The sequence below is a fragment of the Dromaius novaehollandiae genome, chromosome 3 (genome assembly GCF_036370855.1).
Source record: "Dromaius novaehollandiae isolate bDroNov1 chromosome 3, bDroNov1.hap1, whole genome shotgun sequence".
Classification (NCBI taxonomy): domain Eukaryota; kingdom Metazoa; phylum Chordata; class Aves; order Casuariiformes; family Dromaiidae; genus Dromaius; species Dromaius novaehollandiae.
Genome location: NC_088100.1, coordinates 85,324,732 through 85,338,374, shown reverse-complemented (window position 1 = coordinate 85,338,374; position 13,643 = coordinate 85,324,732). Strand labels below are relative to the sequence as shown.

At 34.6% G+C, this 13,643-nt stretch overlaps 1 protein-coding gene across 1 annotated transcript in view; it reads right to left on the bottom strand.

The window, feature by feature from the left end:
* The window catches only part of RYR2 (ryanodine receptor 2), a 470,020-nt gene that overhangs the window by 85,650 nt on the left and 370,727 nt on the right, over nucleotides 1-13,643 (bottom strand). The window contains exons 71-75 of the mRNA XM_064509351.1: nucleotides 13,231-13,318; nucleotides 10,985-11,077; nucleotides 7,699-7,869; nucleotides 6,333-6,392; nucleotides 3,277-3,411 (exon numbers count right to left, since the gene is read on the bottom strand). Coding sequence (XP_064365421.1) covers nucleotides 3,277-3,411; nucleotides 6,333-6,392; nucleotides 7,699-7,869; nucleotides 10,985-11,077; nucleotides 13,231-13,318 — 547 coding nt within the window. The remainder of the gene's footprint in view (nucleotides 1-3,276; nucleotides 3,412-6,332; nucleotides 6,393-7,698; nucleotides 7,870-10,984; nucleotides 11,078-13,230; nucleotides 13,319-13,643) is intronic.

The following is a 13,643-nucleotide window of genomic DNA, read 5'->3' as shown; positions in this document are numbered from 1 at the left end:
GTGAGATGAGATTGGGTGTGCTCCACCCTCATCTTTCTCAGTTTTCTCTATCCACCATCCTGTTTCCATCAGAAGGAAATGACTACTGTGGTCCAGAACAGCAACAGCATGCTACAGCCCTTAACCAGGTAACTGCGGAACTATGATTGCAGGCTTTGCTACAGATCATTCCTGCCTCACAGCCCACTCACAGCTTTTGTGACTTACTGAACACCTACTTCGTAAAGATTATTTGATTCTACTTAGCCTACACAACTCCTATAGAAGCCTCCATCTTTTTTTGCACAAATAACTGATTCAGGAATCAGTGTCGATATATTCTTTTACTGTGCTAGAGGATTAGTAGCACCTCTGTCTCCCCATATCATCAAAAGAGTCAATGGAAGTTAACATCTCTAACCTGAAAGACTTGGTGGTTCTCCTTTAAAATAAAATGAAGCATTTTATTTTAAAATATGTCATAAGGATTATGTTTGTAAAGACTCAATACTCAATCCAGACATAATTAGCCAAGAGGATTGTGTTAGTTTAGTGAAATACCAGAAACGATTAACAATTAAAGGATAAACACAATCAAACAGACTAAAAACTGCAAAACATTCAGTAAAATGGAGAATTACACTTGTTGAAAGATTAAATGGTGAAATTCTAGTTCCTTCCAGATGAACAAATAAGCAAAGTGAGTAAAGTTTGTTATGAGAAAACAAAAAAAGCATCCACTGCAATCATAATTAGAGTCATAAAATAAAGTCACAGCTAATAATTTAGAAGTCAGACAAACCTAGATGTGAAAGTTAGGTAATTAGTAATATCTTCAAAACCTATATGAAACTCTCTATACTTTCCCAAAAGAAATAGCCTCGGCCTACACAAGCAGATCTCTGAAAATAGTAAAAACAAAGAAGTTAGTTGCCCATGGAATGAAAATACAAAAAATTAACTTAAGTACAGATCTTTGTATATGCAATAAGGAAAGTAGTCAGAGTATTGTATATGCACAGCAAAGGACTACTCAAGACTATCATAAAAAACAGGCAAACTCACTACTCACATATTCATTATTTTTAAAGATTCAGAATTACCCACTTCAGTAAAAGAAGCAAAAAACTCTGAGTGCTTGTCTATACAAGCGAAGCAGAATCTCAAGGCCGAATCTCCAAACTTGCATGTGCAAAGTACGCAGAGTAAAGGTGGCCAGCATTTACTTCATTACAAGTTGTTGTTTAAGCCTAATCACAAGGTTTGATTTGAAATGTTGATCTAGTACTATGAATAGAGTCCAGGCTGGTTTTGTACTACTGCTGGGCTCTATATATTATGAGATTGATACTATGACAGAACATGGAAAACACAAAGGAAAATACCTTTGGGTTCTAGCCTCGTGGGCAATTTCTCCAAACTGCACAGACTGGTTATATCACACAACTGTATAGCTGAAGTACCCGAAATCAAGAGATTGGATACATTGTCTGAACTCAAATGCTGAAATATGTGACTTTGCACATGGTAATCAATTTCCTTCCAGTTTGGCTAACTTTGATAAAACTTGAGTAAAAGACAAGATGTTTTGTCCTCCATGATCCTAGTTTTCTTCCACTAGGAAAAAATACTATCACACTGCTTCCATATTTTATCCTTTCTTGTTTGTTCCATATGCAGTTATTAACGGGTATAATGTTGTGACTCCTCTATCTTCTTCTATCAAACTGCTTAAGATGGCTGAATTTGAAGCAAGTCTGTATAAAAGCTGGCAAACCTGTATGAATAGCTGTGTGAAACAACAGCTGGGACATAGATATTTATATCAACACACGGAGTACATTAAGGATACCAAGAACCTGGCACTTGATTGCTAAGAAAAGTGACCTTCAAAGTTCTTGGCATCCTGAATGTGCTCCATGTGTTGACATAAATACCTCTGTCCCAGCTGTTGTATCACATCATTCTTCAAATTCATCAGTCTTATGTCTGACAGAAGATAGCTAACAATTCAGTAAGTAAAAAAGGAAAGCTAAATCTACCAAGTAGTCTTTGACTCGTGAATGTACCAACACAGTTCGTTTTAATTTCAAAATTTAGAGAATTAACAGCTTAAAAATAGGTAATAATACTCTTGTTCCAAGGGGAAAAAAACATCTGATTAACTTCCAGCACTTATTCTTGACTGACTTATTCCTGGGGACAAGTTTAATCAGAGAGACAAGGGCAAAAAAACCAACCAACCAAACAAACAAAAACTGTCAGTGCTAGGGGGAAGAAGGACAATAAATTGACAGAATTTTCTAAAATGAAAGTTATCATGGTCCAGAGCACATGGGAAGTGCATGCATTTAAGCATATAGATATTAGATAAACAGTGGAATTTCACATCACATTCTGAAACAAGCTAGATTCTGCCTGAACTTTCTCAGAACAATCATTTTTCCATCTTGCTTCTACTGTTCCTTGAATGCAGCAAGTACTATTTGAGCCAGCAAGGCTCACCTTCATTTATATTCACCATTGCACCAGAAAGAGTGAACCTGAGATCATGTATGCCAACATTTTGCCCAACTACCAGACTGTAGCCTTGCTAAACCTTCCAAATTATCAAGAATTTTCTGTATTTCACAGCCAATGTGATTCCCTTAATGTATATATTCCTGTCCAGATTCACCTTGTGGATAAGTTTTTATATGAATTTTGTCAAGTAGACATTCCTCTTACAATTTTTTTTTTTAAAATCAGTGTTCAGTAAGTAGCTTTCTAAAGCCATTAGTAGGCAAGTTGTCTATCAAATCATCTGCCTGGCCAAATTTATGCAGCTGTAATATGCAGCTTCTTATGAGATATTTTATTAGCCAGCTTTAAGTTTCTTGCTACTACTATAAGTCAAGAAACTGAACTGAGGAAAAATACCTTGAGAAAAGACATTTTTCAATAATTAAGTTGGTTTTTACTCAAATTTCATGGTCCATGGACCACTTACTGATAGAGGTAAAACTTAGTGGTTACTTCCCAACTGACATACACCAGAGGGAAGCTATGCAAAAAAGATCACTTTCCTAATCCTTTTCCAAACAAATGATTGTTGGACCTGCTGCAGAAACATTTTATGATCATTATGATCACAAGATAATTGCTCTAAAAACACAAGGCAAAGTATGCAAACAGAAGCCACCACAAGAAAGAATAAAAGAAAATAAAATTAGATACGAAGGATGAAAGTAAACTGAAAAGCTGAATACTTGGTGCTTTTAGAATATGAAGCAATGGAATTGGGAAAATATGTCCAACCTGCTCCAGGTGAAACAGTACATTAGCTATATCAAGAACTCTTTCCACTGTCTTCTCTGGATCTGAGGAATCTTCAGTCCTGTTTGGTAAATCTTTGTAAAGTGCCATCTGCCACCTAATGGCAGGATCTTCAAGCTGCAAGAGAAAGAGATTTCACACGTAACCAAGGCAAAATGTTCGAAATATAGGGCCAAATATTTTCCTTAGTACAGAAACTGCTTATAAATACAACAGAGCACTTTGCACAGCTAACCCATATACCTTTACAGTTTCCATTACATTGATTTTAAAGCATTGGGAGAATATGTGCAAACAAAACTAAAGACTGATTCACGCAATGTTTGTTGAAAGATTTTAGAGGACTAAAGGTATAATACAAACAGCAGCTGATCAAGGGGCAATAAATAGCACTGTTAACAGTGATGAACATACTATTTGAGGAAATGTAATGAATATGAGGTAAACAGAAATAATTTTAAATGCTATCTTCCTAGTTACTAAACCAAACAACAAATGGCATTGTTACTCTATTTGGGATTACCTAGTCCACAGTGTTTAGTCTTGGATATTAGTCATTGCATTTTTGCTTTTTCCAGTTGTTAGCAAATCCTAACTTTACTGATTACAAGCTAAAAATGAAAAGTTAATTTATGAAAAAAGAATTCAAGATGTATTTGTTTGTAAGTGTATAAATTATGAAGAAATGTATGAAGCAAAATGTTTTCCTCATTTTTCTCATTATATTTCATTTTCTCTGTTTTAGCGATCAGTGACTTCCCATTTTACTATCAGCAGTCTCTTCTTGGTTCATTTTGTGTCCCCAGAGCTTCTGCTAATCTATGCTGATGCTATCCACATTGCAACCACTATTTTTTGTGCCAATGACATTGAAGAAAAATGCAATGTGTTTGCACTCAGTAAGGCACAAACTTTTACTGAGAGCTGTAGCCAGTGATCCATTCCCAACTGTGCAATTTAGAGTTAAGTCTCACTGGCCTGGATTCATAAAGCATTTGGGAGCCTAAACCTTATAGAACTGAATAGGACTTTAGCTTAACACTTACGTTTCTAAAACACCTTTGTGCATCCAGATTTCAATTTATGCCTAAAATGGGACAATAATGCTAACTCACCTCCACAAATCATCTTATGATACACAGATTATTTAAGTGCTAGAAATCATTATAAACTTACACAGTCGCTCAACAATAGCTTATTACAACCTAGAAAGCCACAACTGGCAGGCATTTCTTCCACCTTTCGGCTTTTCCATTTCTTAACAACTGTCACATCCACAGTCTTTGTGTGAGCATTGGACTGGATCATCATGAATGGATAGTCCACAAAAGACTTTTTAATCACAGGCAGAGATGTCTTTTGATCTGAGCACTCCTCACATTCTATCAAGGTACAGCTTTTTTGTATAGGTAGTTTTCTAAGGGCATGAGTAGTTGACATTTCAAGGTGTGAATTAGCATGGCTGGAAGAAGATTTTGGTGACTTGAGCTTCATCCATGTCAAAATGAATGCAAGTTTCGTCATCAATTTCTTGAAATAAAAGGCTTGGTACTGAGTAACAGCATGCAGGCATGCAAGGAAAGGAAAGACAGAAACAGGGTGAAGACAAATGCAGACAGAGGTAGACAAATGCATGAAATAGATGCTGCAACATTCATAGCTAAAGATTTAAAAGGGTGACTCTTAAACAGTGCATTTCTCCAAAAAGAAATTGAGTTAAATGACATTTTAACTCTAACACAAAAAGGACAAAACATGGTGTCTGCAAGAAGCAGAACTGGTCAATAGAAAACACCATCTGAAGAGAATACTGTTATGGTCAAAGATCTGCTTGGAAGTAAGCTAGGCTTTCCAAAAAGTGATATTTTTCCTCTGTTTTGAAAGCCACCTTACACAAACAGCATCACAGCTAAGCTACATGTTTATTAATAAAGTTAATTAATAAGTTAAATGATCTAAGACTATTTAGCTTATGTCTCCTTTATGTTTGACTCAACTGGACAAAAAGAGGTAGTGTATGCATGTAGTAAGCACTTTGACATTTTTCTTAACAGGAATATGATACTTGATGGTTTAAGACTACGACTGAACAAAAATGAAATCTGAGAACAATGAAATAACTGATAATAACTTATCTTGCTAAGCATTTAAGTTGCACTGACTGTCAGTGGAATCCAGACTTCTGGATGATTCTTAAGTATCTTTTCAGAAAAAAAAAAAAAAAAAGCCAGAGTTCCCTCTCATACGGATTTTTTTCTTGTAACCATTTAAACATGGCAAATACTAGTTTTTCCCTTTAGGCAAATCAAACTGGGGGGGGATAAGGAGGGGGAGAGATGGATGCATTGTTTACTAAAGCACTATCCATAGGTCAGATTCTCTATTCCTTCAACAGAGAAGGACATCATTTTATTACATTTCCACACTCTGGCTTCATTCTTTGCCATTATTTGAAGCATTAATAAAACAGCGCTACTTGGGCTAGTTTAGGACTTCTGTCCTAGGGCTACTAATCTCACACAGAATAACTGGAATTGTATAACAAAAATCCATACTTCTTCCAATACACTTTTTTCCCCCTGGTCTAGAAAACAAGGACAAAATAGAGTCATGTGGTGACTTTTCACTTCACAGAATATGCACAAGTGGCAGTTTCCTCTTTCTTTACACTTCAAATTGATATAAAATAACAATGAGCATTTTGCAGATTCTATCTAAAAGAATAGAAGGTAGCATTTAAACAGAGATAGACATTGTTTACATCTCCAATGTCATAATAATGGTATTCATAGGCAGGGATTTAAAGGGTCACATGCTATTATATATGATGCACACGTAAACATATTAAAAACATAGCATTTAACAATTGACATCAAACGTTAGGTGCAGAATTGCCCAGGCTTCTGCAGAAAAGAAAAAGATACTTGAGAAAAAGGGAGAGAAAAAGGGATTATGAGTTATCCAAGGCAGGTCACTATATGGTACTAATGAATGAATTAAAAGGAAAAAAAGAGTGCTTAAAAATGCATATTAATTACCTTGCCCTGGAGATGAAGATTACTGCGGATGATATCTCGAACTTCATCCTCAGTATCTTTCTGTCAACAAATTACAAGTCATATAAATTAGGCTTGGAAGCTAAGTAAGAAAAGATACTGTTCATACAAATGTCAAGCTTGGGCTTGGTCTGAATAGTGAATAAAATTGATAGTGAGAAAGAGGTGAGGAAAATCTCAGAGGAAACATGGGTTTTTATACCAGACCTATACTAGTTACATCCAAGCTCCCCCAAACAAGATTTGGATGGCAACATTCATATTTGTCCAGATTAATTCAATACGCTAAATAGAAGTCTGAATTAAAAATACTATTATATATAAACACTTTGACCAAAGTTTGCTCAGGTGAAACCTATATCATGAACACAGATTTTTTTTTTTAATTTTTTTCTCCTGACAACACAACAGAGAGCACAGTCTTCACAGATTTGATTTCTGTTTCTTTTAGAAATCTTTTATTCTTCAAACATATTCAGTCCAGTTGTTTGAAGGTCACATAATGTGCTAGAACATAAAGAGCATTACAGCTTGAGAAAGGACTATATTCCAAATGACAATCACATTGTGGCTCTGAGAGCATATTCCCAGAAGAACCATTTTCTGAACAGTGGAAAGTCTAGCCTTACAGAAATTCCTGCACTCACCTGGGAGTTAGTTATGACACTTGGCATATAATTTAGGAAACATCCAGTTCTTACCTGCATTTCTAAATTTAATCTTCATAAAATATAACAAACATAACTTACTATTAAAAATCAAGAAAGAGAAATAACTGTGTTTTAATTTAAGATCATCTCTATGCATTTACTGATCATTTAGAAAAATAAGCATGTCCAAACTGAAACATTTCATTAACAGAAAATAGGAATGATATGTAGATTACTATCTATCATAGTCACCCATTTTGCCTTTATATGACAGAATTATAGTCTTGATTATGAATAAGAATTCTAACTGCGTATTTCCACACAGCAACATTAAAATGAAAAAGGTTACAAAGCAAATACAATTAATGTGAATGTTCCACTTCTAATTCTGACCTTAATTTTTCACTGTCTAGGCTGAAGAGACTGGGAAAATAGCAAAGGCAGACATTCCACCTGGAAAGTTCAAAGGGAGAAGAGGGAAGCCCAGTATTTCTTCTGGAACTCTGGAATGTTTTCTATCTAGCCCTTTTGATCATGAAATATAATTCAGCATTTCCTGATCAAAACTATCATGTAGGAAATCAGTAGATTTAACAGTATTCATGTCACGCTGTAAAAATGAGGGTAGGAAAGAAAATATCAAAGACTTTAGTTAGAATAATATTTCTACCTTTTAGAAATGCAAAAAGAGTGCCTACCATGCTGAATCGATTTTTGGCTAGTGCAATTAGCTCTTGGTCTCCAGGGGCACAAATATTTAGGCCAATGGGAAGCAATCTCTTCAGTGCTGCCACAATGAGCGAGGTCTGCATAGAGTACCGGTCACCTTTTCGCTTCATCTTCTTCCTCTCCTGGTCAGAAACTGCTGCCTGCAACATAAAGAAAATAAGAAAAAAAAATCCAATTATAAAAAATAAAAGTTGTACTAACAAATTTTTATTGGTCTCTGCTTTGACAATTTCCATACTACCTATACAGCTCCATCCCTATCCAAAGGAGCTCCCATTGTATCACTGCCAATGTTATCTTGTAAGCCCACTCTGTTTCTCAAACAACTACCTTTTGTTTTCCAGCCCCATCTTTTTTTTTGTCCTGTCACTAAATATCATTCTCAAAATATATGCTTCTCTGGAGCCCTGCTGCAACCTTCCCCTATGCAAACAGAATATTTCTCCAATCTCCAGACCTCCCATTTCTTCCATTTCCCCACTGCTAATCTTCAGCTTCTATTATTTGCTTCTATACATTAATTGCACATTCTCCCTGTATTCTAGGTTCTTTTTCTTTGTGACAATTCATTGATCAACACAAAGCATTCTGGATGCAGCACTTTTTCTTTAGGGGAATCACAACTGGGTAAATCATCACTGAATTCTGGATGAAAAAATGGTAATAGTAATAAAAGCCTCACATGGAAGGAGTAAAATAAAAATAGGTGCAGCAGAATTTTTCAAATGAAAATATTAAAAATTGTTGTTTTATGAAATTCAATTCAATATAATAAACAAAGTACTGAAAATCAGGCAACAAATTTTTCTGTCCCACTTGTGCCATTACTTTATTTTTCCACACTTTCTCTAAATTTACAATGTTATGAAAGACAATTATTTTAAAAAATGTCTCTGGTGAGTGAAAAGAAAAAAGTCCAAATTCTTAAGTAACAATCATTTCACAATTTCAATAAACACAATGTTATACAAGTTCCGGATTTTAATTCCAACAAAGAAAAAAAAAGGAGTTTTAACTGTTTTTTTGGTTGATGAATGAGGACATGGATAAACAAACAGTAGGCAACAGAAAACAGACGGCTTAGATGCCCAGAATTTTAAAGAATGCTGTGCATGTCAAAGTTGGGCACATGCATTTCAAAGGAACACGTTCAGTGGTTGTCTCTTGTCTGAAGACAAATTCAACGTCAACAGATAAATGAAAAATAAGCTGTTTATATGAAATTCTTGACTATTTATATGCATGAAAATATACCTTGGTGAATTAAATGTTTATTAGGGTTATTTGCTGTTTCTTCAAAGCACTCTTTGAAGTAAAATGTACTTAAAGAACTAGAAAGGATATTAAGAATAAAGCATGCTGTTTCACACAAGTTAGTCATTTTCTGAATCATGTTTAGAACCCAGAAGAAAAGCTATGTATCCTGTCTCATTTGGTCTGAGATCATCAGAAACATTAAAAAGTATGGAAACTTTTGTAGTGGTATAGGTATGCTATTTCTCAGAAAACTTTGCTCAGAATTAAAACATCTGCCCCCCAGGCAGTCAGAATTTAAACATCTGTCCCTCAGGTAGTCAGTAGAATGGCATAGGCTTTACTGCGATCCAAATTTGACACACGATTTTTGGGTAAACTTGTGTACTCCAGGTAACATTTTCAATATATTTTTTTTCTTGTTTAGTTAAATATGATAGAGCAAGAGTCTAATTATTATTTTATCTTTGCTACTCAAAAGCCCTTACAGACATTAAGATCTGAAAGACACCAAAGCAGGATGCAGGAAATCTGGAGGGAAAAAGAAAAATAAGGGAACTACATTTGAAAATGCAGGCAATATATGTAAGTGCAAGTGCTGTAATAAAGAGATGTATACATAAGGAATTTATCCAGTGAAGACTGGATGTTCGGTATTATTATTTGATGTAAGGGAGATAAAAGTGGAAAGAATCTCATTAAGAGGCTTACAGACAAGAAAATAATATATTGTCATCTTGTATCTGAATAGATGGACATTAACCTAAACACGGGAAGAAATGAGATACCTCATGTAAGCTACTCTTACAAAAATTCAAGATACTAGAGAATAAAGCTGTGAAACAAGCTACAGAGAGAGGAATGGAAAAAGGAGTGAAATCAGAAGCAAAATGTGCAAACCATTCTTCAGCCAGGTTCTTATACTGCTTTTGCCACTGCAATATCCCAGCATTTTCCAGAGCTATGTGGTATGAACTACCAATATACCTTCTTCTCCCTCTTTCTTCTTCTTCTGTATCTCCATCAGTAGGATAAATTTAATTGGTTAAAATTCTGTGATTTCTTTTTATTAGTATTTTTACTTTTGGAGAGGAAGAGAGAAATAGCTTAAAATATTTTTTACATACTGGATGTCAGTTACAGTGTAGCTATTTGTTACCCAGGCAAAATCCTAATGCCCCTTTTGCAACATTATAAAATGCTGCGATGTTTCATCCAGTTCACTCTATAACCTGTAGCTGATTCCTGAAAAAAAATCCACCTGTTTATAGCAGATAATCTTCTCAATTTCCACCAGTTATTGGCTGGCTTACATTCTCAAATACAAAGATTTCAATCCTCCGAATCTGATCAGAGGGTTTGGCTGAGTTCTCTTCAACAGAGGACTCAAGAACATGTTGCAAAATTTTGCAAAAGTTTTTTTTATCTCTCAGATCCACCCAGGAAGACTAGCAATTTCAGTTTATGCCCAGCTTCCACAGCTATTCTCTTTTACTTTTATGTTTCAGGGAGTATTAAACTTCTCATAATGCAAAAGATGGAAAAATCCCCCACAGTATTTACTAATAACACTATTAAGGAATACTTTGCAGCTGTGTCCATTGTAGCAGGCCACAACTGCAGGATATCATGTACCACAGATCAGTTTCTGCATTGTTTGCCCACCAAAATTCCTGTGGAATTCCTGATAATTTGAAGTGCAAAAAAGCTATCAAAACTTCAATCTAATACCAGTGAAGAATACAATTATATTCTTCAGTATCATGTATCATACAACATCCACATCACCTGAAAGTATCCTTCATTCTAGACACCCCATAAAACCGCTAGTATAGCCTATATATTTTGCATGTTATAAGGACCATTTTAACTGGCAAAACCATATAGGAATACCAAAAATAAAGATCTACACAGACTGAGCCTACTCCTTATAACCTAACAAAAATTAAAAAGGAGACCTTACAGAGTTAATGGGATAAGAGTAGAAAATCTTTACACTACCTTGGACATCTTTGATTTGGTGTCAGTGATAAGGAAAGACATGTTGTTGATTTCATTTTGTACCACAAAGTTCTGTTCTTCCCTTTTAAAATTCTGAAATGTTATACAGGACATCTCAGTTAAAAGCACTTATCATACATAAGAAATCTATCTAAACAAATGTTAAACAAAAATATAGATTAACTGAAAATTTGTAAAATCCACAAAATAACAGAAAATTTTAGGGATGACCAACAATGGTTTTGAATTTCTGCTTTATTTACATGACATAGCTCAGGTTTTTTATGTAGTTTTTTGTCTATTAGATAAACATATATTTTCATAGCTAAATGAAAACTTTTATTATTATTATATTGTTATTACTAATAGGTAAAGTGAATCTTAAGGCGAGCAGATGAAAGGAAGAACCTCCTCTCTGAATGGATGAGAAAAACTTCAGGCAAATTCCTGAGACACCTTTCAGAAATGATTGTTGGAGAAGACAGCATAGCTCTTCTGTTACCCTTAAATGAACATAAGCAAATAAGTATAGATATATAAATATATAATGTACTAACTTGCTCTGGATTAAAATATGGCAAAATATTCACAGGAAAAAAACACAGGCTTCATTTGTTGCTTTAAAATAGTTTGGTAAGTTTTCTATATACTTCAGATAATTCATTTCACAACAGAAGATTTCAGTTAGATTATAGTCACTTTTACTGTTTTAAAATGTTGTTTAGTTTGTGTGAAACAATGATACAGTAAAGTAGATATATTTTAAAGCAAACAACAAGGCATAAAATCAGTTAGTTATGGCAGTGAACATAATTACTTTTGCCATACTCCGTAGCTTAACTGTAGGCAAGTAAACTTTTTAAACTGTATTAAACAAATTTTTTACATGAAAACGACAATAGATCATTCCAACAAAGTAAAAATTCATTCATTTTTACTTCCAAATACACAACACATCCAGTAAAGAACTATTTCCTTTGCTACAGAACAACAGAGGTAAAAAAAAATCACTTCTCTTATAATTTGACATAAAAACATCGTCTGGGTTTTTCCTTATCAGAAAGCCATCCATTCCAGATTTTTCCATGATAAAACCCACTATACACAGGTATTTTGAAGACCCATTATTCTTCCGCTGTACAGGGAGTTTTGTGTGCACAGTGATGTTCATAATAGATTTCACAGAGAAATTCAGGCACAAGTACACAAATAATAAGGCATTGTTTTGCCCAAACATGAGAGAACTGAAGTTACAGTCAGAAAAGAAATTCCATATAAATAATAGTTCATTAAGAGATCCACTGCCCGAAAGTGTTTCACCTCTCTTTATTTGGGGTTTTTTTTTCCTTCCTTTTGCTCCAGTATTTGCGTGAACTGATTTGTATTTTATTTTCATCAGTGATGGTGCCTGATTAGATCTTACTGCAGACCCACTTGGTTCTTGCATATGAGCCAGAGGAATCTGGTTTCTCAACAAAGAGTAAATTTTGTCATAGTGGACTGAAGAAGAAATCCTTAACTGGTAAAATTTATCAAATAAGAAACAGTATCATCTAGGAAAAATAATTTATTTGGAGAATTACTTTTTAGGATACATTTGTTATCAGTTTGCTCTGTGCTTAGAACTGACTTCACTGAAACGTTCACACACTGAAGCTACAGAACTCAGCTCAGTAATTTAAATATATATCTTTTATTAAAGAAATAAAAATCTACACTGCATCACAAATTAAGTCACCATAGGTAAAGCTGCACATTTCCTTCAGAAAACCCTGATTCCACTAGTCCTATTGACCTTTTCATAATAATTTGTATTATAATTCTGCCGAGAGGCTCAAGCAGGCAGACTACACAGCTTAGGAAAATGGATTCTTCATCAGTGAGTTACAACCACACTAATTTAGTAGCCATATATCCAGGATATAAAAAGGCTTTGGAGGTGATGATAGCTGATTGAAAAAAACGTGTGGAACACAGACCTCAATAAGTTTAATAAAAAATAAAAAATAAAACAGAACTGACATGAAAAAATTAACAATCAGTTTTATTAAGCTACAGAATACCCATGAACTCCCTCAGCTACCCAGGTATTTCAAAAGTGTCAGAATACCAAAAGTCATAATAGTTTCCCAACTGCCGTTTCATCTTTGCCATTAAATTTAATTTCCCAAACATAACCACTAAGTAATTGACTCGCCTACGAAGAAAGCTGCCTTGAAACAACTGTTTACCAAGGAATTACTTACATGAGATTTTGACCAGTAAATGAAGACCTCAGCCACCATGCGGAACAATTCCTCAGCTTCAGGGTTGGGCTCTTTTAGCCATTTTGCCCTAAAATTTGGTAAAAGGGCGGAAATGCTGATGATCCTCACCAGCTTTATGCTTGGAAAACAGTTTTCAACACTTTATAAAGATGAAAAACAAAACCAAGCATGCATGTGTTTTAATCCTTTCTGTTAGCAGTGGCTTGTAGATGTCCTATTTCAAAACCCTCAAAATCCTTTACATTAACACTAGCTGAATGCAACAGATTTGCACTGGGCTTTTTCTTTCTTCCAAAAAAGCCCCCAACACCTCCTAGAAGTGTAGTAAAGAAACAGTTTGATCAACTTTAAAATTGGCAGGCTTTTAATTCATTGCTAAGCATATCAAGTGA